This window comes from Oxyura jamaicensis, chromosome 7 (assembly GCF_011077185.1).
Source record: "Oxyura jamaicensis isolate SHBP4307 breed ruddy duck chromosome 7, BPBGC_Ojam_1.0, whole genome shotgun sequence".
NCBI classification, from domain to species: domain Eukaryota; kingdom Metazoa; phylum Chordata; class Aves; order Anseriformes; family Anatidae; genus Oxyura; species Oxyura jamaicensis.
In genome coordinates this window covers 34,331,012-34,356,104 of record NC_048899.1, presented here as the reverse complement: position 1 = coordinate 34,356,104, position 25,093 = coordinate 34,331,012, and the positions used below count along the sequence as shown (strand labels likewise).

The following is a 25,093-nucleotide window of genomic DNA, read 5'->3' as shown; positions in this document are numbered from 1 at the left end:
CCTTGAAAGAAAGTATGGCCTAAGTATGTTCCCCTAATTCCTCTAAGTCTGTATGATGGGCTGCCAAAAGCCTGAATGAATCAAGAGGTCAATATACACTCCTAATCCATTCTGTTTGAAGATCTCCCATCCCATATGTATGTTGCTGTTACTTGTTTTTCTACATACAAGTTGCACCCTTCCTTTTAAACTCTGTTTTTTCTAAAAGTTGACTTTGCAACAGCTGTTGCAAAATACAGAATTCTCATAAGGAGCAAACATGTTTGGCCTGCACAAATACAGGTAAAAAGTACAGTGTAAGTTTGAACCTCATATGCTATTTTAAGAAAAAAAAGAAAAAGTTTTGTTCTTCCCTCTTGTATGCAAGTACCTCGGTCTCCTAATAAAATCCTGTCAGTTCATGACAGTGCAATATCCATGCTTATTAAATCAGAAATTGAACCCCAAATATGAAATGATTTTAAATCTTTCTGACGAGATACCATTCTTGCTATCATTTAAACTGATAACAAAAGTGTCTGTTGGCTCTACAGATAATTTTCCAACCTTAAAATGCGAAAGGAGATCATCTTACGTTCTGTGTTTCAAATAAGATTCTGTCTAATAATTCAAAAATGCTTTTCTCATGAAGGAGTTTCAGTGCTTTTATAAAGCAGAAGCTGAAAGATGCTGTCCTTTATTCGTTATACAGAGGTCTATTAATACTTATTCCTTTCACTAACAGCCACAGCACTGATGGGAAAGTGCTCTTCTGTGTTCATATGTAAATCACAGAGATGTATTCCAACAGCAGAAGAAATATTTCTTGCAAACAGAGAAATGAGAAGTTAGCTCATTGTGTACATTTTTGCAGAATCAAATCTCTGTTTATAAATAATTCATTAGCAGTATAAAAAAGTATTTGCTTATATTTTGCAAATAAGTACAGAAACATGAGAAATGCTTATTTGCATATGAATTGTTCTTCCACAAAGTATTTCTTTTACATAATTTATCGTATCTTGAATTTCCTCTTCCTGGCCTGTTGACAGTAAAAAGAATCAAATGTCAGTGATTTGCTAACATTTATACAATGAGCTTTTGCTTTGAGAAAATTAGTATTATGTATATAATATAAGAATCCATATAAAAGCTAACCTTTGATTTGCTTAAAAATAACATTGCTGGAGAACTAATGAAATTGGTGTAGATCTGCTTCTATTACTACTTTCCTACCGCTTCAAAATGAAAAGTTTTGCCTACCTGAAAAATGAAATTCCCCTTAAAAAACTTTCAAACAGGGTAATTTTGGCTTTTAATTATGAAGTGAGGGGAAAACAAATGAAGAAGAAGCTGAAACATTCATCAAAAATACTCCTTTCTTGAGACAGTCTTTGATTTCTAAAAATTAAGATTTCTATTAAAACAAGCAAACAAACAAAAAAACTTAGTTTGACTTTACCATAGATCTGTGCAACTCATGTTGTCACGCTGGTGGTATTTGCCAAATTCTAAATAGGAAGTTTCTAATTTTGGGGGTGGGATGGGAGTGTTGTTTGTTTTTTTGTTTTTCTTTTGTTGTTTTGTTTTTAGTTTTTCCCTGATCACTCTGTTACGTTTCTCAAAAACAGGCATGTTGCTACTTTCCATTGCTATTTAAAGGCCCTTTAGCGTTATTCAGTCTATTGCTGCTCTCATCTTCTCCTCCTTTCTCTTTTTCCTCTTTCCTCCATTGATTTAGTTGCTGTTGTTTGCCATTAGCCTGAATTCTTCCCAGCTCTCTGTTGAAAAGATCCTACCAATCAATCCTTTTTCTTGATTTTACATTATTTACATAATGCAATGTTTCCTCCAATGGAAATATTCTCACAAATAAACCTTAGTTGCTTTTTCAGTCCTACTCTCCCAAAACCGTGTGGCAGTCTAGACTAAAGTGAATATAGAGGCTCAATTAAATTTTGCTCAATTATCTCTTCTGTATCTCTATTTAATCTAATGGTTCAAAATCCAGAGGGACTTTATTTTTTTTTTTTTTTCCAATGTCTTTTAGAATAGATTAGTTCAGTTGGAAGAGATCTTCAGAGGTCATGTCCCACTGCCTGACCACCAGAAATTGAAATGCATTATTGAGGGCATTGTCCAAATGTCTCTTGAGCACTTGACAGGCCTGGGTCATCAAACTAGGAAGTCTGTGCCAGTGTTTGATCTCTCTCACAGTAAAGAATTTATTTTCCTAATATGCAGTCTGAACCTCCCCTGGCACATTTTTGTACCAGTCCTCCGTGTCCTGTCATCAGTTATCAAGAAGAAGAGATCTCCACCTCCCACTCCACTTCCCCTCCTCAGGAAGTTGTAGAGCACAGTGAGGTCGCCTCTGAGCCTTCTTTCCTCCACACTAGATGACCCAGGTGTTTTCAGCCTCTCTTCATAGGACATGCCCTTCAGCCCTTTACCAGCTGTTTGTCCTTATTTTCAGGAGGAAAGTGCATGGTATTCTGTTGGGAGAATCTTCCACTCTGATCCCCTGCCCAGTGTTTTCATGGCAGTAAAAGAAAAAATGCAGAGCTATGCAGACAGTGAAGCAAATAGGCTGAAGCAGCAAATCTCACTTTCTCACGATTACCCCATCGCTCCCTGTGGCCTACTTTGTTTGCTTTGCCTGTACCTTGAATTAATTTTGTCTGCTCTTCCATTTTATTGTGTCCGCCTTTTATAATGACTTCAGACCTACCTGTGTTTTGTTTCTTCCTAGGGAATAGAAGAACATATCAATTTATCAAAAATATCCCATTTACCTTCCAACTTTTACTGTCTCCTGTCCATCTGTAAGCTCCTAAGATTCTTTTTATCTAACATCTCCTTTCTGTTTTCTCTGACATTACTTAAAAATTCCATCCTTGTTCTTACCTTTACTTCTTCTTTTCTGTTTTCTAGCATTCTGACAATAGTGTATTTTTATGAAAGTATGCTGTCCATTAACTTTTGCACCTCATAGTATTCTCTTTCTGTTAAACCACTTTAACAGTTTTGTCAGCATTTCAGTCAGTAGATAATTGTCATGTTTCATCCCATATTTAATTGCTTGAAAACTGAGTTATTTTACTTGAAACTCCAAACCTTCCTTCTTAGGTATTCCATTTACCATCTCAAAACTGTTCCCCTGAATGCTTAGCACAGGGGAAGCTAATTCTTGACATACATATTTGCTAAAAGGTATGTGATAAAAGGTACACTATTGATCGATTGAAAGTGAAAGATCTGTTTAGTTCTAATTTGATCAGATAGTAATGAGTGCAAAAAAAAAAAAAATCTAGTCTGTGGTATCTCTCACTGTACCTGTGACAACATGTATGCAGTAAAATAAATAATGTTTATATATTCACATCACATAATTTTCTAAAGAAATTTGTCAACTAAATGACATGTATTTTCATTAATATCTTATATGTAAATGAAATTTTAACAACACAAAATCCTACAGACAAAAAAATCCTGAGAGTTTCAGAGTTGGTGTTTTTTTTGACTTTGTTATAGTGATTCATTGATTGGTTGTTTGGGGATTTTTTTTTTTTTATTTTTTTTTTGGTATGAAGTATTTTTATAGAAATGCTAATGAATCTATGGTTTTTACTTTTCTCTATTCAGAACCTCAAACATGCACTTTGAAAGACTTTCTTTGCGCAAATGGAGACTGTGTTTCAGCAAGATTCTGGTGTGATGGAGACTATGACTGTGCAGATGGCTCAGATGAGGTAGGTTTCTTCCAGGAGAAACATTTGAGAAAATTGGTGGTAGTTTGACAATGGTTTTCCTACATATGACTGTTTTAATAAGCAGTAATGGAAATTGTATACATGAGTCCATAAATACATATGTATTTACTAAATTGAACCTAGTTAATTAGTTCTAAAAGGAGAAGCTGACTTAAAATCAAGTCATTCATTTGTAGCGTATCTACATCTTTTTGGCCCCATCAGTGATCTGAACATCTTCCCATCCTCCATACATTTTCTGTCCTAGCTGGGGAGCTATTGCTTTCAATAGCAGCAGTTGTTTTGTTTGGTTTATGTTTTTTGTTGAAAAAATGTAGACTGTTGTTTATGTAGCAGAAGTTTCATGGATATTTGCTTTGCAATTTCTCTGTTCTTTCCTTTTGTTCCTTTTCCTTTCCTGGTAGTATTGGACCTCAGGTGCTTCCCACCTTTCATGGATCATACTTACAAAGATATTTTAGTTCATAAGGCATTCCTGTATTTAATAATGTGAAGGGGTATGGCCGTTAATTTCTCTGATTAGCTGTATGCTTATCTATGTTTATATTAAACTCTTGATCTTGTATACACATTGTTTTTATTGTAACAGAGGTATTGTGAAACAGGCTGTTCAAGGGATCAGTTCCAGTGTTCCAACGGTCAGTGCATATCAGCAAAATGGAAATGTGATGGTCATGAAGACTGCAAACTTGGGGATGATGAGAAAAATTGTGAACCAGGTATCACTTTATATAATGCTGACAAATAAAACTGAATGAAACAAGGAATAAATCAGAATGAAACAAGGAGAAAATAAGTCAACAACTTGAGAACTTGTGCGTTACAAGTAGGGAGGAGTGCAAATAAGTCTGTTATAGTTAATTCTTTTGAATTTTTATCATTGTGTCTTCTTACTCATTTTTGGGGCGGCCCGCCCCCCCTGTTTTTTTAACATTTATATACAGCCAAGCAATTTGAAACTTATTAAGATGAATGGTATTTAACTTTAGTGAAATGCAATTCAGCTTACAAAATTTTGCTCTGAAAACAACAGCATCTCTTGGCATGTTACTAGAGTATCTGGAGGTTTTTTGTTTTATGGTGTACATTCAGTATATACTAGTCCTTATGCAAAGGTTTTCTCTAGCAAATTTGTTGTTTTATTTCATTATTATTGTCTTGGAAAATGTAGTTTTTTATATCTGCATTATTTTTTTTGTATGCTTCATCTGCATTAATGAAGTTTATGGAATTTTATTGCAAAACTCTCCTGATTTCCAATGCAACAAAAATGTCTACTTGTATTTTAAATAAAACTGATTGATATATATATTTATTTAAATTTTGAATAATGTTGCATTCCAAAATTGTGGTTTCATGTAATGTAAGTTTAATTGTTAACATTTACATAAGTTAGGTAAAGCCTAGACCCACTTTAAGCATACATTTTATAATATACTAATTCCGTGAATGTGTGTATATTATATATATATCTGTGTATTATATAGCTGCCATTGTTACCAAGCATAAGGAAAAGACAAAAAAGAAATTTCTCAGTGATAAAACACAGATATCCTTTCATTGTCATTATACAATTTACTTAGGATGAGACAATTTAGTTTTGTAAGATATGTCCTTGTAAGTCTGGAAAAGTTTGTCATTTATAAATACATGTTTGCATACTGTGTTAAACCAGATAAAGACATGGAATCATAAGGCAGCTATACATAAGTTATCTTTTTCTTAATGCTAAAATATGTGTTTGTAACCAGCATCTCCAACCTGCTCTTCAAGTGAGTATGTCTGTGCAAGTGGAGGCTGTATTTCGGCATCTTTGAAATGTAATGGAGAGTATGACTGTGCTGATGGATCTGATGAGGTAACTGACAATTTTATTTTTCTAGTGTCTGATGTGAATTTTGTAAAAGTTTTTGAACTGAACAGAGACACTTTTTTTTTCCTTTTTTTTTTCCTTTTTTTTTTTTCTTTTTTTTTCCTGCATTAATTGAACACTGTCAGATAACTTAGCCCCATGATTTTGGTTGCTTTGTATTTACAGTGGATTATGTTTGTTTGCTGTGTGTCCTTCTTTTCAAATAGATCAATTTGTTTCCCCTAAATCGACACCTGGATGTCATTCTGGGGCAGTTCGCTTCAGGGACTGTTCTGTACTCACAGCATAGATGAGTTTGTGTCACATTTGCCTCCCCCTGTCCTTGAGATATCAAATAATCCTAGGACTCCCCTCACTCTCCATGGGCCTTCATGCCATATTCTTCCTAGATATTATGCTGTTGATATCTTTTTTAAAACACTAATACCTTCTTGAACAACTTCAAGAAAAATACCAAAATAGTTGTTTTTTCTCAGAGCCATAAAGGTGCCATTTAGAGCCAGAAGTTTGCATGAGCTAAATGTGACCCAGGTGAGGACAATCTACTCTGGAAGTTTCTAGTCCAGATCGATGTGGATACAAGACAGTTTGTACTAACTGATTTCATGTCCAGGGTTGTTTCTTTCAGGACAGTTCACTTCAGACATATAAATATAGCCACTGTTTCCATTGCTAATACTGAGCAACAGAGGCACTATCAGAACGTGTATAGTGTGGTTATGATTTCACTTGGACTTCAGTAACTATTTAAATTACACATTCTATTGTCAGGGGCAACTGTATTTTATTAAATACATAGGGCAATAAAAAAGTGTCAGTAAATTTTGTTAGGTTTGTCTTTAAGTATGTTGTTATTTTTATCCATTAGTAATTAGTTCACATCCGTATTCACACAGATGGATTGTGTAACAGAATGTAAAGAAGATCAGTTTCGATGCAAAAATAAGGCTTACTGTATTCCTGTCAGATGGCTTTGTGATGGAATCCATGACTGTGTGGATGGCAGTGATGAAGAAGACTGTGACCAAGGTTGGGTTTTTTACTAGTAGTGAATTCTGTATCATCAAAGAAATCAGTAATACAGCCAGTATTACTAGACTGTTATTTAAAACAATCTTACAAGTAACAATAAGATGAAAACCTTGCATTATAATGAAAAAATGCTAAATAAATAAGACCCCAATTTGCTATTGTTTCATGTAGATGAAATCCTGCATCTAACCAGAAATTGTAAGACCACGTTTTGAATTCTCTCTCCTAAGAGAACAGAACTATGCACAAAAGTTGATTCACATGAAGCTAAACACTATGCTTACAGCTTCATGGTTATGACTAAGCTTTGAATGTTTTTGAGAAATACATGTGTTAGTCTCATAGCTGATGAAAATTCAGAAGTCTTGTTCTACTATACCTTTTCAGTTGGGCATTCGTATATTTTTGCATACATGTATGACATACAGATGTGTAGATGTAAGCAACTAAATGTTGTTGAAGTTCCCCCTAGTATTTCTTCTGAGCTTAGGACCATGAAAAATGTTTTATTTCTGAATTTATTATTTTTTTTTAATTGAACCTTCTTTAACTACCAGGCAGTAGCAGTGTAACTCTGCACAAGATTTTTAAGTGTAGTAACTCAATAATTATGACAAAGACAGAAAAAAAAAAAAAAAAAAAAAAAAAAAAAGTAAAAGAAATTATAGTAAAATTTTACTCAGCACTTTTCCAGTTTCTTGTTTTATTTTCCAGACTTCTTTTTTTTTCCTTCGCTTTTGAGTATAGTTCTGTGGATTAGGCATCTAGAATCATATGATCTGTGTATACCTTCAAAGGCATAATGCAGTACAAAAGTAAGCAATAATAGTCTGAGGTGAAGCAAGCAATTGCAGAGTAAAATATCCTTCCATTATTTTGTCATAAAACTAGTGGGCAACAACGCCTACCCTAAGTGGGGGGGAGGGGGTTATGTGAGATGATTTAGTTTGAAATAAAGACCAGAAAATTATGAAATCTGGAAGAAATGGATGAAAATGAAGAAATCTGAAATCTGTTCCAGAGATGTTCAGTTTCAAAGAGCAAATATCATATTTGGAAGTGTTGAAATATGAACCGTTTTAAGAAGATGGAAAAATCAACAAACTTTTAGAAGTCCATTTTAAAACTGTCTTTACAAATATTTAGACTATATCTCTTTAAAAATCAATGAACTATAAATAAGTAGTAACATACTTATTTTATCTGAAGGCTACATGATTCTTTGGATGTCATAATGAAACTTCTGTGAACTGCAAATTGCTTATAATGCAATAAGAAACCTTTTGCCTACTTGGTTATTGCTATAATACTTTGTATTTATGTCACAATTATGATTTCTCTTATAGAAATCTATAAAATAATTATGGCAGGCAGAGCAATCACATAAAACAAATGCCAGTTTATCTCACTGATAACTATTTTTTTCTTCTTTCGAAATACAGCAAACACAAATGGAATTTTATTCTATAGCGTTATGAAACAATTTCCATATTATTTATTTGTAGCCCATAAATGCATATTTAAAAAATACAACTTTTTAGTTTCTTTCACTCTTATGGTTCAACTAGTATTGTGGTTTTATTGTGATTATACACCCAATTATTTATATTCATGTCCTCTATAATAAAATAATACTTGGATTATATTTTTTCCCATGAATAATAATAAATAAAATTTCTGTTACTGCTAGTAACTTTTATTTGCAATGAGGTGACTCATATTCAGTAACATAGTATGAGAGTTCCCAACATCCTCTTACACAGTGGGTATTTCATGCAAATTAATGTTCTGAAAATAAATAAATAAATAAATAAACCTGTTCTGAACTTTTTATGGTGAAAGAAAGCCTTCTGTTGATTTTAATGGGGTGTGAACAGGGCACTGAGTGAATAAGGAAAAAGCCACTGGAGCTTAATCTATTAGAATAGATGTAATGCATTGAGAAAAGCCACAGGGAGAGTTTTGATGCTATCTTATAAAATTTCATTGTTTCCTCCTCTGCAGGTACATGGCCTTTTTTTTTTCTTCTTCTTTTCTTTACTTCTGTGCTCTATTTTTCTCAGAAAAATGAGAATCCATTTACCAGAAAAATATGTTCTGTAGAAAATGAACTTCAAGAAGTTTCTATAACTTCTTTGATTTTAATGGTAAAATTTAGTTGTGACATCTTTGAAACAAAATACCTTCTTACTGCTGCACATATTAAAACTGAATCCAACTTGAAGCATTTTTAAAGCTTGAACACTCAAGCTCTCACTGTCTGTTCTGTTTTGTTAGATGTTTCAGAGATCAATCAATACCAAAGTTGTATGGAAAAATATCCTTGATGTGTTTTGTGTCTGCTAAATATCCCAATGAGAAATTTCAGAAGTTATGAAAAGGAATAGACTTTTAGAGGTCACCTAGTCTTATCTACTCTGTACCTATATGTCTAGATCTACCTTAATAGCAAAGTTTATAGCTGGTGAGTTGTCTTCATTGTCTTTCTTTGGTAACTTCCCTTTCTAGTCAGGCCAAATAGGAAATTGCTAGATAAAACAGTCATGAGAAGAAAGTGGAAGAAGCGTATGGTCAAGGAGGAGATAGTACAATAAGTATTTTCCTCTGTTTCTTCAACTCTTACATGTGGGATTTGCTCATGTAGTTACAGTACATGTCATCCTTTGCAGATTTTATGTGTAATGATGTTACCAATTTTATCAAGAATTGATATTCATTCTTGGTCTTCTGTTTTCCTGTGTTTTGTTTGTTTGTCTTCTTTCTTTCCTTCCAGGGGGAAGTATCTGTAGAGCTGATGAGTTCTTGTGCAACAATTCTCTCTGCAAACTGCATTTTTGGGTTTGCGATGGAGAGGATGACTGTGGAGATAACTCTGATGAAATTGCTGAAATGTGTGGTATGGCATTAAATTTTTCAGTGTTTTCAATGTTGTAACACCAGTAAGTGATTTAGAAATAAAATGTAAATACCTAAGTAGATAAGGACACGCACATCTAAGTTTTCTTTATTTGATCTTTAGAAAATTATATTGAAATGTGGGCATACAAGCAAAGTAATACTTTCTAAATGCAGAGTTCATATTGTGTTATACAGTTACCTGTGTCAGTGAAAACTCTAGACAGAGGAGCTGGATGTAACTTCCCCCTCCTCTTTCTTTTTTCAGTTTACAGTCTTTACCTCTATTAAAATTACAGGGTGGATGTCAAATAAGAAATTACTTATGTACCTTTTAAAAGTTTTGTCTATCTGGTATACATATACTTGTTTATTCTAAAAACAACAGTTCTGTAACAAATGCTAAATGTATCATTACATTACACAGAAATTACCTTAAGGAATTTTTTACTCTACTAAAAGAAGTCTAGCATCACAAAACTTTAGAAACAGTAAAGCCATTTTTTCCAAAAATGTACAAAACAAAAGACATCATCTATTAGATAGCGTGAGAAACAAAGTTGTGTTTTTGCAATATAAGGTGTTTTTGAAGTGGAAAATTCCACTGACTTTGCATTTTCAAAAGTGACTGTGCAGCATAGCAGTGTGGAGCATGTTAAGCAGATAAGGGGAAGGTCCCACAGTCCCAAAATAAGAAGGATAGCTAAGAAAAACAGCATGAGCCATACAAAATCAGTAAAAACAAAAATCATGGGCCCTCTACTCATGAGAGAAGGAGAAAAAAAAAAAAAAAAAAAAGGAAAAGGAGAAATTAACTGTTGGTCAAATTAAATTATACATATATGGTATAGAATTGTGTCAAGTAGGTTGTGAACCGGGGAAACGGGTGAAATCATGTGTTGGGTAATAGGTAATATAAAGTTATGATAAACTTCTACTGTGCGCTCCTGCTTGTAGGACGCCCACCATTATGATAAATAATAAAATAGCTCCACAGAAGCTATAAAACTGAAATTTTATAAAACTGAAACACTGTAAAATTGAAATTCTCAGAGTTCTTGGGAAAAAAAAAAAAATATCTTAGATTAAGAGCTACAATTTATTTTCATAATGAGTTCAGTCAAGTTTAATAAAATTAATGTTGAAAATATTTTTTACAGCTATACTTAACTTTTACAGCTATAATTAACTTTAACATTCCGTTGAACAACAATCTATGGAATCATCAATGCAAATAGTTGTTGAGCACATCCAATTTGATAGTTTTCCATTGTTACTTCCATTCATATATTTTCAGATAAGATATTTGTGAAAAAATAATCTTCTTAGAGGAAGTGCATAGATGGGAAAAAGTTATTTCTACATTGAAATATAAATCAACATTAAATTTCCTACTTCCTTTATTTTATTTCTGTCATATTTAATGATTCTCAAAAAAAAAAAAAAAAAGTGTAATTACCTGTATCACACAAAATAATTTTGTTCTTGAAATGAAAAACTTGCACTGTAAACATTGCTCAAGTGTTCTTTTATTAGGTACCAGAACATAAAAAAGTACCATTCATATGTCCAGGACTGCTGTGTTCCCATGCCTGCTCATTGCCTTGATAAGGAGACATTAAAGAAGATTCAAGAGTGCTAGCTGATTTTTTTTTTTTTTTTTTTTTAATTTACAGTAAAGTTTCCATGCCCTCCAACAAGGCCGTACAGATGTAGAAACAACAGAGTTTGTCTGCGACCCGAACAGATTTGCAATGAGGTTGATGACTGTGGTGATAACTCGGATGAAGATCACTGTGGTAGGTGACATTACCTTTCAAGGCATTCAGATCAAAGAAAACAACCTGAAGGGAAAGTTTGTTACACAGATCTGCTTGTCCTTCAGTAAAGCTTAACTGGAGGTTAGTAGATCAGAGTTTGAAATTGAATGAAATTAAGCTTGAAATAATTTCCAGTTGCTTAATGCTTCATGGTCATTTCAATTTACGTGTGTCTAAAATAATCTGAAAAGCTTAAATACTGCCTAAATACTGATATTTTTTTTCTTACTCATTTGTAATTACATAGATAAAATCGCATATAAAACAAGACCTTGTAAAAAAGATGAATTTGCTTGTAATGATAAGAAATGTATTCCAATGGAGCTACAGTGTGATTGGTTTGATGACTGTGGAGATGGTTCAGATGAGCAAGACTGCAAAATAAGTGAGTTTTTTGACAGTTTGTTTTCATGATTGTAGCAGAAAATAAAGAATAAACTGAGACTTTCATCCATTGAAAACCTTTTCAACAGCATTGAAGTGTAACATGAAAATAGCCTGCACAATGTATCTAAACAAAATACATATTAAAAAAAAAATAATAATAAAAAAGGCAGCTAATTGTTATTTGATTTTAATTCTATTTGATGTACCACAAAAGGAAGGAAAAGTTGCAATAGCCTTTAGAGTGTTTAGAGTAGTTCTTTCTGGAATAGATCAGCTATAAATGGATTGCACTTTATTTAAGATCTGCAGCAAGATAAATTTTGGTATTAAATTCTTGGTGTGAAGCAATGTATTTCAATTAAATAGTGTCAATTTATATGCATATGTAGGTAAATACTGTAATGTCATATATTTGTTTAAAATCTACCTTGATCTTTCAACGGAAAGATAAATTTGTCACATTTTTTGTTGTTACTTTGATGTCATTTTTAACAGATAAATCTATCAGGTTTTTTTTTAGACTTTTTTTTTTATGTTTAGGTGTCACCGAATATACATGTGAAGCTAATGTGAATCCTTGTGGAGATGATGCATACTGTAATCAAACAAAAACATCCCTACTGTGTCAATGCAAACCTGGATTTCAGAGAAACAAGAGAAATAGACAATGTGAAGGTACAGACCTTTTCCATCACTTTTCACTGTAAAGTATTAAAAGTCAGCTGGGTAGTCCATTTTCTATGCTCAAGAAGGGGGTGCATATCATTTATTTATTTATCTATCTATTTATTTATTTATTTATTTTTTCCAAAACTGTTTCATAGCTGTGAGATTTAGAAACTGAGATGAGAAACTGAAAGGACTTACAGGATGTAGAGTTGTGCATATACCTGGAGAAGTTATCAAAGATTAACATTGATTGTGAATGTCAAAAGGTTCAGGACAAATATTAAGTGAATTTCTAATTTAAGGTTTTAATGGATGATTCATGGTCTAATAGAATATTTAACTGACCATTTAGGACTGGCTTTTAAATATATATGTGAGAATACTTTGGATGCTTAAAAATAATGAAGATGCATAAAACTGAAAATTGAAATGAAGATAAATAGTTTGAAGGTAAAATACCTTACAATAGATGTCTTAATATCTATGATGCCACACTGAGTAGAAAAAAAAAAAAAAAGAAGTTATAATTAAGGATAAGTACTTCTACCTTCCAAAGGATAGTTTAAGAATTATTTTTTTTTAGTGGTGAGCAGTAACTTGCAGAAAAAAGTGCAGATCACTTCAATGGGACTGTCAAAGTGAATAGACTCTTGAATAAAAAGCTTCATTATTTGACTTTTGAGAAAATGCTATACATGGGAGGTTGTCCCATAACAGGTGATCATTTAGTTTTTTGTCTAACAGAGGTAGATATGTTGGAAGTAATTGTAGCAGGCATTTTCATTCTCAAAGTTGATTTCAAGTTATAATGATTATAGGTTTATATAAGAAGGATGGAGAAATAGTAAATATATGTCTTTCTGAGGTGTGTTGATTACAGTGGGAATAATGTTAGTAATAAATGCAGAAAGCTTCCTTTCACTGTTGCAAGATATACTGATACTTATGAGTTCGTTTTCTTCATTTTCATTCTTCCAGGACGTTCAGTTAAATAATAGATAGTATTGGACTATAGATTCATAAACTGCATTTTTTTCCCTCACAGATATCAATGAGTGTATGGTATTTGGTGCCTGTTCCCAACACTGCAATAACATTAAAGGGTCATACAAATGTGCATGTGAGAAAAATTATAAGGAGAGGAATAACAGTTGTGTAGCAAAAGGTAAGGCTACAGAAATTATAATAAAGGGACTGTACTAAATCATTTATTATGTACTTCGTTGGTAGTGCTGATGTGTTGCATATATAATCAATATTTAGATAAATATTTCTTGAATAATACAATTCTCAAAACAACTCAGAATGACCTTTTGTATGAATAACATATATGATATCCAAATCTAGATGGTAACTAGATAACCATAAATATTGCACATTCACATTCACATGCTGAGATGTAAGGCATTGCTGTGCATGTTCTATAGCAACTCTAGTCCAGTTTGCTTCTGTTGTAGTCAGTTTCAAAGCTTCACTGTCTTCACTAAAGATACTAGAGTACTTTAAAATAATGCCTATTGGCATATTTGTGTTTGTTTAGGACCCTTTAGACACAGCATGTGTTTAAAAATGTGTAGCAATTGATATGGGTTATGGATATATGCATAATATACCCTATTTTTGTATATGGCTTAAAGTGCTCAAATTCTTACAGTACACACTCTTTGAAATATACAGTGTCAGGAATCACAGTGTGAGTCTGGAGAGCACTGAACTCATATAATAGTATCAAAGTATGAAGAGTTGCAATTATTGGCCAGAGCATGAGTGTTTTTTTTAACATAAGAAATGGTCAGATAAACACCAAAAAGCTACTTGAGTGAAAACCACTGCTTTTTGCATTAGTTGACATTTACCTTATTTTTGTTTCATTATGATAATTCCTAGGCTCTGAAGATCAAGTTCTCTATGTTGCTAATGACACTGACATCCTGGGTTTTGCATATCCATTCAACTACAGTGATGCTCATCAACAAATATCACATATTGAACATAATTCAAGGATAACTGGAATGGATGCATATTTTCAAGGGAACATGATTGTTTGGAGTACTCAGTTTAATCCTGGAGGAATTTTCTACAAAAAACTTCATGACCGAGAGAGAAGGCAAAGTAACAGTGGCTTGATAGTAAGTAAACAAACCCAAAGATTACAAGTAACAAATATCTTCCCATTTATTTTTCTTTTCCAATTGCTTGTAACAATCTAACGACTTAATAAGCTAAAATTCTTATTTGATAATTATTTTATTCAAATAGTATATGTCGAATTAAATTACTATGCCTTTCCTTTCAAGACTCTGTCAGACTTCATCATGGCTCTAGGAGAACACAACTATATTTAAAATTGTTCTACACAGAAATAACCAATATGTTAGAAACTTGGAAATATTGTGTACTAAAAAGGTATATATATACTTTTTGTTGTTGTTGTCAAGAGGGAGGAAAAACGAGAGAATATAATATGTATAACCGTATAATAATGTGGGTTTTTCTAACCTAGGGTAATTTCAAGCAGTCTTCATTTATAAACAAATGAAGTGCCGACTGATATTCATTTTACCTAATCTATATGTAGAAGACTCTCAAGAATATGTTAGTGCTGAACTGAAAATAACAACATGATCTTTAAGTCTGTGTTTCTACAATGCTCTAAATTTAGATTTCTGACTGTATTAAATGTGCTGTCAGAAGGAGAGTTACTGTTACTTTTTTTTTTTTCTTGGCCAGTAGGAGCGAGGTTAGAAAGAACATCTTTCTAGCTGTTTCCTTAAAATTAAGAGTGAACAGGGATGAACTTGCATTACATGGATGCTTTTGTATCCAGTAGAATAAACACGAATAGCAACAGCAGTATAATCGTTCATCTGTCATTCAAATCTTGCGCATCTGAAACCAGCTCTAAGTACCTTTCCTCCAAGAAATTCCTTTGCAAGTGAATGACATTTCTGACCTTTGAGCAGAAACCCTGAGGATGTAGGCACCAGTGGACGGTTGTTTATGATGGCATATGTGTGGGAAGTAGATCTAAAACAGATTATTCGTAGCATTTCCATTGGTCACGTATGTTATTCAAGTTTTGGGGCAGGTTACTTTGAGAATCTAAGTATTCACTGAAAATGTGGAGTAATTCTACTGTGATTTTTTTTTTTTTTTTTTTGTATGAATGTGACAGATACCTGTACCTAAGAAATCCTGCTAGACAAATCTCTCTATCAAATTCCTTATGTAGAGAAAATAACAAACTTCTAAAGTCTTGTGAAATTAATGTGTTGGGCTTCTTTGTTGTTGTTGTTTTTATTGATTTATTTTATTTCTTTGTGGTTAATATCCAGTCAACCACTACAAGGATAAGTGTAGTCTGTTGGCCCACAGCATCTTTAATGGATCTGTGCTTTATTATGGATCCATAAAACTGAACATAAACTTCCTTGAGACTTCTTAATAGTTCAGGGGTTGAAATCTTCCTAATTGATTCAACATTGTCTCCATGTTTAAATGAATAAAGTAAAAAGTTCTTACAATTACTATATATATATATATTTTTGTATTTCTGTTTTGCCATTAAGCCAGAATACTGTGTAGTCACTTTCTCTTAAATTGAGATTATTGAAATACAGCTTTGCTTTCCCAGTGTTGTATGAAAAAAATACGCTTTTCTTTATATACCATTTTCCTCTAACAATTCTTGCCGGTAGATGCTTATGAAGGTGCTTCATCCAAGACATACGAAGCTTTTTACAAATCTGCATGTGGAAAATGAACAGAATTGAGTATATATGACTATAAGTTGGAGACCTTTCATTTATAATAGAATCAGAATGGCTTGGGTTAGAAGGGACATTGAAGATTCTCTAACCTATTCAGAATATTTTCTGAATATTATCTCATTAATACTCAAATACTATTGCCATATATATAGCAGATCAGTGATTTAATTAATTTATATTGTTGCTTTAGCACTGTCACTTAAATTTTGATTTTGAAAAGCTTGAAAATTCCTTATACTTAACTCAAGTTTTTAATGGATAAGTTTTCAAAGGTTACATTATAACTTTTATATCTAGACTTTGATATGTAAATCAGGATGGCAAACTTGAACAAACTCACCTGCATTTTCAGGTAATTGCATTAATGCAGAAAATACATCTCAACTGAAATTGCTCCATGGAATTAGCATATCAAGAGCCTTCCTCAGAGAACAGCTTTGAGTATCTCTTATATTCTTCTGTGAAAAGGGGTTTAAACTTGGCACAAAATGAAGCATTAAAAGAAATAGTAAATATCAACTCTTCAGAGTTTATTGGCAGATACAGAAGAGGATTACATTCTGATCAAGTTCATACAAGTGAATTGGTGATAACTGGTGCAGCTGTTTACTGGTATAATCCTTTGAGAGAGGATATATGTTATCTGAGGTGAATATTCAACACAGTGATTTGCCACTTAAACTCAAGTGCTGTTTTTTCATGGAAGAGAACACAAAGCTGAACATTAAAATAATTGTGCTGTATAATAGGAAGAAAAACATAGGTTTTGCAATGTATTTAATCAGTATATTAGCAGCTTGCTCCAGGCTCACTGTTCTGAGAGCTTAACAAGGATCCTTAACCACTCCTCTGATATAGCTATCTACCCACGTACTCCCAACTTTTCCCCAGGTCATAGGGAATTCAGTCCATTGCTTTAAATGGAAACAAGTTCTAGACTATTTTCTCTAAATATACTTTGTGCAAAATATGAGAACCCAATATTCTCTCATTTACAAAAAATATTCATGAGTTTCTTCTAATCCCAGCTAAAACATACCATAGCTTAAATATGTTCTGTTCATGCACACTATATGAAGTAAAAGTAGCATCCAAGTCTTCAGACAGTAGTTGGAAATCTATAAAATGGTAATATTTGGTTTACAAAAATTTTCCAGGTTACCCTCACAAATATTTTCTGTGACGTACATGTTTCATGAAGTTACTGGATTTGACCTGGGTATTTTTACCTCACGGTATATTAATTATGCATAAGACGTTTTCCAAGTGCTAATAAATACTATTAAAAAACAAACAAACAAAAAATCCTGCTCAGATCCATACACTGAGATGTTCCACTACACACCATGATACCATTAGTGCAGGAGAGCTCCTGTGCAAATGCTTGATGACAATAGCAGATATTCAAGCTCAAGGAATATTTAAGGAATATCTACACTGGTCTTTTCAGCTGTTAACCAATTTGAACAGTAACAGGTTTTCTGCTGCTTTTTTAGTTGTGCTGATCATCAGAATGTTTTTACTATTCTTAAAGGTAACAGCATTACGTTATGGCTTTACATTGAAGCGGCAACTCTGATGATGTTTAATTATGACCTTAGGAGAGCCTCTCTGGTATCAGACAGATATGTTATTTAAATGATCCTACATATGTAATACAAACAGTGGTTTGGTCAATACTTGCATCTACTGGGATGCTCATCTGTTAAGGAAATTTTCTATTTTCAGAAGTGAAAGCCTAAGAGTTTTCAAGTATCATACTTTATGGTTTATTTTTATTGCTATTATTGGGTAATATGTTATTTTTAATCAAGATACATTAAAAAAACAATAAATCATTCTTTTACACTTTTTCTACAGAAATGCAATACCAAAAACATCTCTAAAGAAAAGAGCAAAAATACTTCTTCAAATGTACTTATGATAGAACTTACATTTTTAATTTGTCTTTCCTAGTTAAAATGCTGAGTATTGCAAGGTGATGAGTTCCTGCTGTATGTGTAACATAAACTTCTTCCAATCAAATTCAGCTTCAGAGAGTGATTTCTAGATGTAATCTATCATTATATCAAAATGATTTCCAAATCCGAGTTGTTCCTGTAGCTTTATTTATTTATGTGCCTTTAAAAGATGTTTTACAATAGGCAACAATTCAGATAAAAAATGGTCAGGCTGACATGTTCAGTAGATGTGCAGAAACTAACATGTTATATAAGGTTATCAAGTTTCAAATCCCAGATTTTCTAATAAGTTGTAGTAAAATATATTCAGCGTCAGAGTGGGCTAAAAGAACTATAGAAAATAAGATTTTGTTCCTGTATTTTCAGCCTTATTCTGCATGCAAAAATCATTCTTTAAAATTAACATAATCCAAATAACCTATTTAGGTAAAAGCTCATTTACAATAAGTAATTTTCTTAGGCAGTACAAGAAGTTGCATAGGACATCAGAAACATGATATAGCTAGGTTGAAACTTAATGAACACAAATGAGAATTAAAGGGCAGTGGCATCAGCTAGGTTTTTTTTTTTTTATTCTCTCTTTTTAAGCTGCTACACCAGATGTCTGCTTTCCATTTCTTATGGTTACCTCCTTGTTATTTTGATCTTTAATATGAATCCCAACATTACTGGAATTTCATTTCTGTATCTACCCACTGCATGGGAATTTGCATGATGTGTTAACCAGGTTAATAATAATAATAATAATAATAATAATAATAAAAAAAGGCAGTCTTACTCTAAACAGCAGTTCATAAACAGTCCAAAGAAAGGCAAGGGACATTGCTGGCCATGGTAGCTGCTGTCCCAAAAGAACATTTGGTTCCAGTGTAGGCCAGTGTAGTTCCAGAACTGTAGTCCAGTGCTTCCAGGTAGGTCATTAATCGTAATGATCTCCAAAATAGTAACTGGTGATCTCCAGGCATGAGAGTCTTCTAGACACAGATTCATGATTATTATCCCAGATTAAAAGGATCTTAGATTAAGAAATGCAATGAAAGGTTATCAGAAAAATAATAATAAAAATAATTTAAAAAAAAATAAAATAAAATTCAGGTATCATGTCTTTTACTTGAAATTCTTTGAGCTATGCTTGGATAACTTAACAAGTAAAAAAAACAGAGTGTTGCATTCAGATGCTACACTTCTTGAAAGAATAATTTATTTTTGTTGTATTTCTGAAAGTATATCCTGTTTGTATCATTATTTTGTAAAAAGATTTATGATGTATTATTTTAACTAAATAATACCTGTGTTTTAAAGAAGTACCGATTTGTAAATTCAGTGGTTGATTTTGCTGGTTTAATATTCATCTAAATAGGAAGTCGGGGTTCTGTTTACATTTATAACATGCATTCTATGATATTTTTCCAGGATTAAAGTTTTACAAACAGCAGGCTATCTAAATTCACCATTGCACGTCCTATTACTTCACCTAGAGATTGAAATGACCTTTATTTTATGATGGAGAAAAAAAGTCTACAAATATCTTTGTGGTATTAAGGATACCCAAGAAAAATAAGTTATTTTAGGATTTTCTTTACTGATTTCAGTTACATAGTTTACTAGCATTCTGTTGCTGCATTTGTCAAAGAATAGCTTTTTGTTTTTTAATTCATAGCTTAACTTGATTTAATTATATGTAAACCAATTGTTATATGTATTTAGTGCATGCAAATATTAATTTTCAGTGATACACTGCATTCATGTAAGAAATAACTGGGTAGTCATATTTTATAGATTTTACTTCTCTCTTCAGGAATTTTAGTAAATTTAAGAGAATATTCTCCATATGTATCTCCAGTTTGCAGTATGATCTTATTCCCTTAGGACCATATTTTGGGACCTAGACTTCAATCATAACTACGAAATCATAATACAGATGTGATTTCGTATAAACCAGTTATGATGGTTTATAATCTCAAAGATGTAATCAGTCAAGACTCTTGTAAATGAAGCTGAATAGCTCTAGTTTTAATTGATGGTGGAGCACAGTTACAGTTAACAGCAAGGGAGGAAAATTACTTCAATAGCTTCTTTACTGCTGCGTACCAGTACTGGGCAAAATACAGAAGTAATTTCTTGCACTGTTCTGAATGCAGTGATTTCATTTTTCCTTGGCAGACTCCTGAGGTGCCATATCTCAAAAAACATTTCCAATGATGGAGTTTTGGATGGGATTTCATTGCGTAGTTCAGCATAGAGTATAATAAATACATAATCTCAGTTCTTTCTTTTCCTTTCCTTTGGAATTTTGATATGTAACATTTATTTGCTTCAGCATTAGTATATCATGTAGCTCATACCTAAGTGCTGTTTTCATAATGTAAGTAGCCCAAAACTCGATGAAACAATTGTTTTGAACCATTGCTTTGTTCTATGTTGAATAGAACTCTGAGCAGCCTGCTTCCACTGCTTTTACTCCTACAGGTGGAGCTTGTCTTTCCATTGAAGCGTTATTAAATTTTTCACCATATATGTTAAAGCTAAAAGTTCCTTGCCAATACAAATCTGTGACTATACAGCTGCTGTGAATGATCATTTCATTAAGTCTGACTTTAACATCTGTTCCTTTTAGTGTCCAGAATTCAAAAGACCTAGGGGCATTGCTGTTGACTGGATTGCTGGAAATATTTACTGGACCGATCATTCCAGAATGCATTGGTTCAGCTACTATACAACTCATTGGACTAGTCTGAGATACTCCATCAATGTAGGTCAATTGAATGGACCTAACTGTACAAGACTCCTTACAAGTATCGCAGGAGAACCATATGCAATTGCTGTAAATCCTAAAAAAGGGTATGTATGTTTCAACATTACTCTGTTTGAGTAATTCAAACAACAGTGCAAATTAAGAGAAACAAAATTATATCCATTAGTGTCTAAATTTTTCCAAGTCATTTGCTTAACCCTGCCACTCAGTTTACCTGTATGTAAATCAGGGTTTGCTATCTCCCATCTTTCAGGTAGGTTGCTCATAAAAGAAATAGTATCTCTAAAGTGTTCTGAGGTTTAGTATAGGCTCTTTTTTTTTTTTTTTTTTTTTTTTTTTGATATGTAATGTTTTTAGGATGATGTACTGGACGGTTATTGGGGATCGCTCTCACATAGAAGAATCATCTATGGATGGTACACTGAGGAGGATATTGGTTCAAAAGAATTTACAAAGACCTACAGGTATGCAGCTTATACATTTGTCTTAATAACATGGCATTTTCTAATTCATTGGGGATTTTTTGGCTGAATTCTCATTTCTCAGTTTGCAAATATACATTTATTGTATACTTCTTCATATATATTTTGGTTATTGATGTGCATGCAGCTACTCATAAAAAATTTTAGTTATTTTTTTCAAACAATGCATCTTGATATGACTTAAACTTTTGTAACAGAGCTTAACTGGTTAGTTTTATAAAGCAGTACCAAAGGACTGTATAAAATCAGTTAAAAAAAAAAAATGATCATTTAAAAAAAATGATTTGTTCAACAACACTTGACAAGCAAAATCAATTAAGGGAACACCAGTTAGCAGAGAAACACATTTTCTAAGACCGTATGTGAAGTCTTACAGCCTATTACAGTTAGTTTCCCGAATACTCTGCAAAATAATTTAAAATGAGGTTTTAGGTGTTCAAAGAAGCAACAACTTAATTATCTCAGTATTTTACAGAAGTATTGTGAAGCTTGACAGTGCATGTTGAGATCTTGTGAATTACCATTAAGACTCCATTGTTAGGATATTTATTTATTTTTTTGACAAAGGAAATGATAAATCAATAATGAAATGGTTCCCTCTTAAGCATCCTGTCTTGAAACCACAAATGATGTGTTTGCAACCCATTTTCTCATGCAATATTTGATGTTTCTTCAGGCATACAATGATAATTTGTTATTATTGTATTGCAGATTAGGGGTTGTCCAACTTTGCTATGCATATCTATTGAAATACAGGCTTCTTTCTAGAGGTTACTGTCTGAATATCTAAACATCAGTTAGAAGCTGACACTATCACTACCACAAGTAGTAATATTTTAATAGACTTCTAAGTCCCTAGCTGAGGTGGGTTTATGGAGTTGTATATGCAAATTACACTCACCCCACAAACGTCATACCCTTTCTTTATTGACATGATTAGATTGAAATATAACGATTTCAGGTATTATATCCGTGATAAGGAAAGCTCTGAGGAGAAGAAGCTAATGCTCCTTTCTATGCAAATTTGAAACACAATAATATATAGTCAATAATAAATTCAGTAAGTAGATTCTGATGATTAGGATTAAAAGAGATCATAATTTAGTTTATCAGAACTCTTGCTTATTTTTTGCTGAGCTGCTTTTATAAAGCACTGTGAACATGTCAGATACACAGATATTAAAATATAGTTCTAAATTTATTTATTTATTTTAATTTGTGTTATCTCTGATATTGTGAAAGAATCATTGAGGGTTTTTTTTTTTTTTTTGATATTTAAGTAGTCTTACTAAAATGCAAAATAATTTTAAGCTGGAGACTGGGGACTATTTCTAAAATACTCTCTATTACAAGTACCTTATAATACACAGAGTTGACACATTGTGATTTTAACTGTATGTCTGAATTCTCTTTAACTGTATGTCTGTTTCTTTTAAAAACTTTTTTTCTTAACAGAATTACAAATAGAAACATATTTCACTGGTCTATGCATCACACATTCTCTACTTCCTCTCATCTATCTGTAGCTGATTAATTTATGATCTTACGATGAAAATTTTTGCTGTTATGTATAATTTCTTTTGATGTATTTTTTCAGACTTACCTACTTACATAAATAGGAAGAAAAATACTTTTTTCCCATTCTTATTAAAAATACACCATAACTTCAGAAGCTCTGAATTAAATTCTTTTGTGGTTCAAATATTGTTACAGGTTGAAGCTTTTGACATGACTTAAAATGACATATTAATCATTTAAGCATCCCCTAGCTGCACAATTTAACTATTTAGTTATTGCCTAGAGGCTGAGTAGTCACATAGTTTTCTGTCTTATAATCTTGTTTGTACTCTCACTCTCTCACTTTTGCTCTCTTTCCATATATATGAGTGTAAACACGTTTGTGGATGTTGCTGTTTAATTCTTGCAACACTTTCAACCTAATTTAATTAAAATAATCTGATTTTTAGTTATTTAATAATTACTATGTATGAAGTTTTGGTGGTAACAAATACATAGTTTTATATATATATTTGTGGGAACTGTATAGATTCAGAATGCAGCATCAAATGTGAATGCTTTATAGTTCCTAACATGCACTCATGCTAGTGCTAGTGGTTAGAAATCTATTGACAAAATAGATTTTTTTGTTGATAGAGAAAACAATGGGATTAGATCCTATGTTTATATTCCCACCTGGTAGATATCCCTACTTGCTGAGGTACTGACCTTGGATGTGTAAGTTTAAGAAAATAAAAGAAACCAGTTGACTCAAGGAAGGTTTAAGCTGCAGATATTATATTTTATTCCTTGGTTTCCAAGCCTGTATTTTCATTGTCATCTTTATCACTGGAATATGAATGATAGAAAACTGTATATTTAATTTAAAAGAAATTCAACCTTTATATACTTGGTTGAATTTTTATTTTTTTTCTTTTTAGGTCTTGTAGTTGATCAGTTCAGTCAGCGTTTATTCTGGGCTGATTTTGAGTTATCTGTTATTGGAAGTGTTCTTTTTGATGGTTCTGATTCAGTTGTGTCAGTGAGCACTAAACAAGGTATGAAGATGATTTATTTAATTTCATTTCTGTTTTATTGGGCAAAAAATTTACTATACTGAGAAACTATGTAAGAAAAAAGCATTCACTGTTAAGAACTAACATTCATTGCTTTTTTGTAGATAATACTTTAGATATTATCGGAAGAAATATGTATTTAAATTTAAACTTTAGGGAAACAAATACAGAATTATATATGCAAATTTCCAAGATTGTTACCTAATAGTTAGCTTAGTTACTGTTAAATACCATTGTGAGAAATATTTATGTGGCCTCATTTGAATTTGCATTACAACAAGAGGACCTTGACTGGTTAGAAATTGGAGCTTTTGGCATTGCATAGGAATTGTAAAGTTCATAGATCCATAGAATGTCTGCGCTGGAAGGGACCCACAAGGACCATCGAGTCCAACTCCTGGGTCACCAAAGGAACACCCAAAAAATCAGACCATGTGTCTGAGAGCATTGTCTAAATGCTTCTTGAACAGGGTTGGTGCTGTGACCCCTTCCCTGGGGAGCCTGTTCCATTGCCCAACCACCCTCTCAGTGAAGAACCTTTTCTGATAACCATTCCAAATCTCCCCTGTCACAGCTTCAAACCCTTCCCTTAGTTGCGATCGCTGGTCACCAGAGAAAAAAGATTAGCATCTGCCTCTCCACTCCCCTTCATGAGGGGAGTCACGTAGACTGTTATGAGATCTGACCAGTCAGTTTGGAAGAAAAAAATAATAATTTGGCTTTCCAGTCAGTTAACGATCACAGAATTCTACTAAAAGAATGTCAGTTAGGAAAGTTTCGTTCAGAAGAAAAGAGATTCTGATCAAGCAAACTTTGCTTTTAAACAATTGCATGTTGGCTTTTCAATAATTTGATGATATATGTAACATTATTTTATGAAATTTTAGTAGGAAGTCAGAACAGACTTCAAAAATTTGAAAGCACGCTGAGGAATGCTTCGTTGGTAGTTGGTATTGGATTTTCATTGGGATGATATTATATTTGGTGCTAGAGAGCATTTTAACCACTGGTCTGGAATTGACCAGAGGCTTCTGGAAGTTACTAGCTGCTAAAAATGAGGAACTGGTAGAGGCTTTGCATTTTATTTTGCATTAATTTACCATGGTTATGGATTAAAATATGTG

General features: G+C 32.6%; 1 protein-coding gene across 1 annotated transcript in view; it reads left to right on the top strand.

The window, feature by feature from the left end:
• LRP1B (LDL receptor related protein 1B) overlaps positions 1-25,093 on the top strand; it is a 674,736-nt gene that overhangs the window by 603,796 nt on the left and 45,847 nt on the right. The window contains exons 68-80 of the mRNA XM_035332355.1: positions 3,625-3,731; positions 4,342-4,471; positions 5,504-5,610; positions 6,522-6,654; positions 9,431-9,553; positions 11,229-11,351; positions 11,620-11,757; positions 12,300-12,434; positions 13,474-13,593; positions 14,316-14,557; positions 20,777-21,000; positions 21,272-21,378; positions 23,835-23,951. Coding sequence (XP_035188246.1) covers positions 3,625-3,731; positions 4,342-4,471; positions 5,504-5,610; positions 6,522-6,654; positions 9,431-9,553; positions 11,229-11,351; positions 11,620-11,757; positions 12,300-12,434; positions 13,474-13,593; positions 14,316-14,557; positions 20,777-21,000; positions 21,272-21,378; positions 23,835-23,951 — 1,806 coding nt within the window. The remainder of the gene's footprint in view (positions 1-3,624; positions 3,732-4,341; positions 4,472-5,503; positions 5,611-6,521; positions 6,655-9,430; positions 9,554-11,228; positions 11,352-11,619; positions 11,758-12,299; positions 12,435-13,473; positions 13,594-14,315; positions 14,558-20,776; positions 21,001-21,271; positions 21,379-23,834; positions 23,952-25,093) is intronic.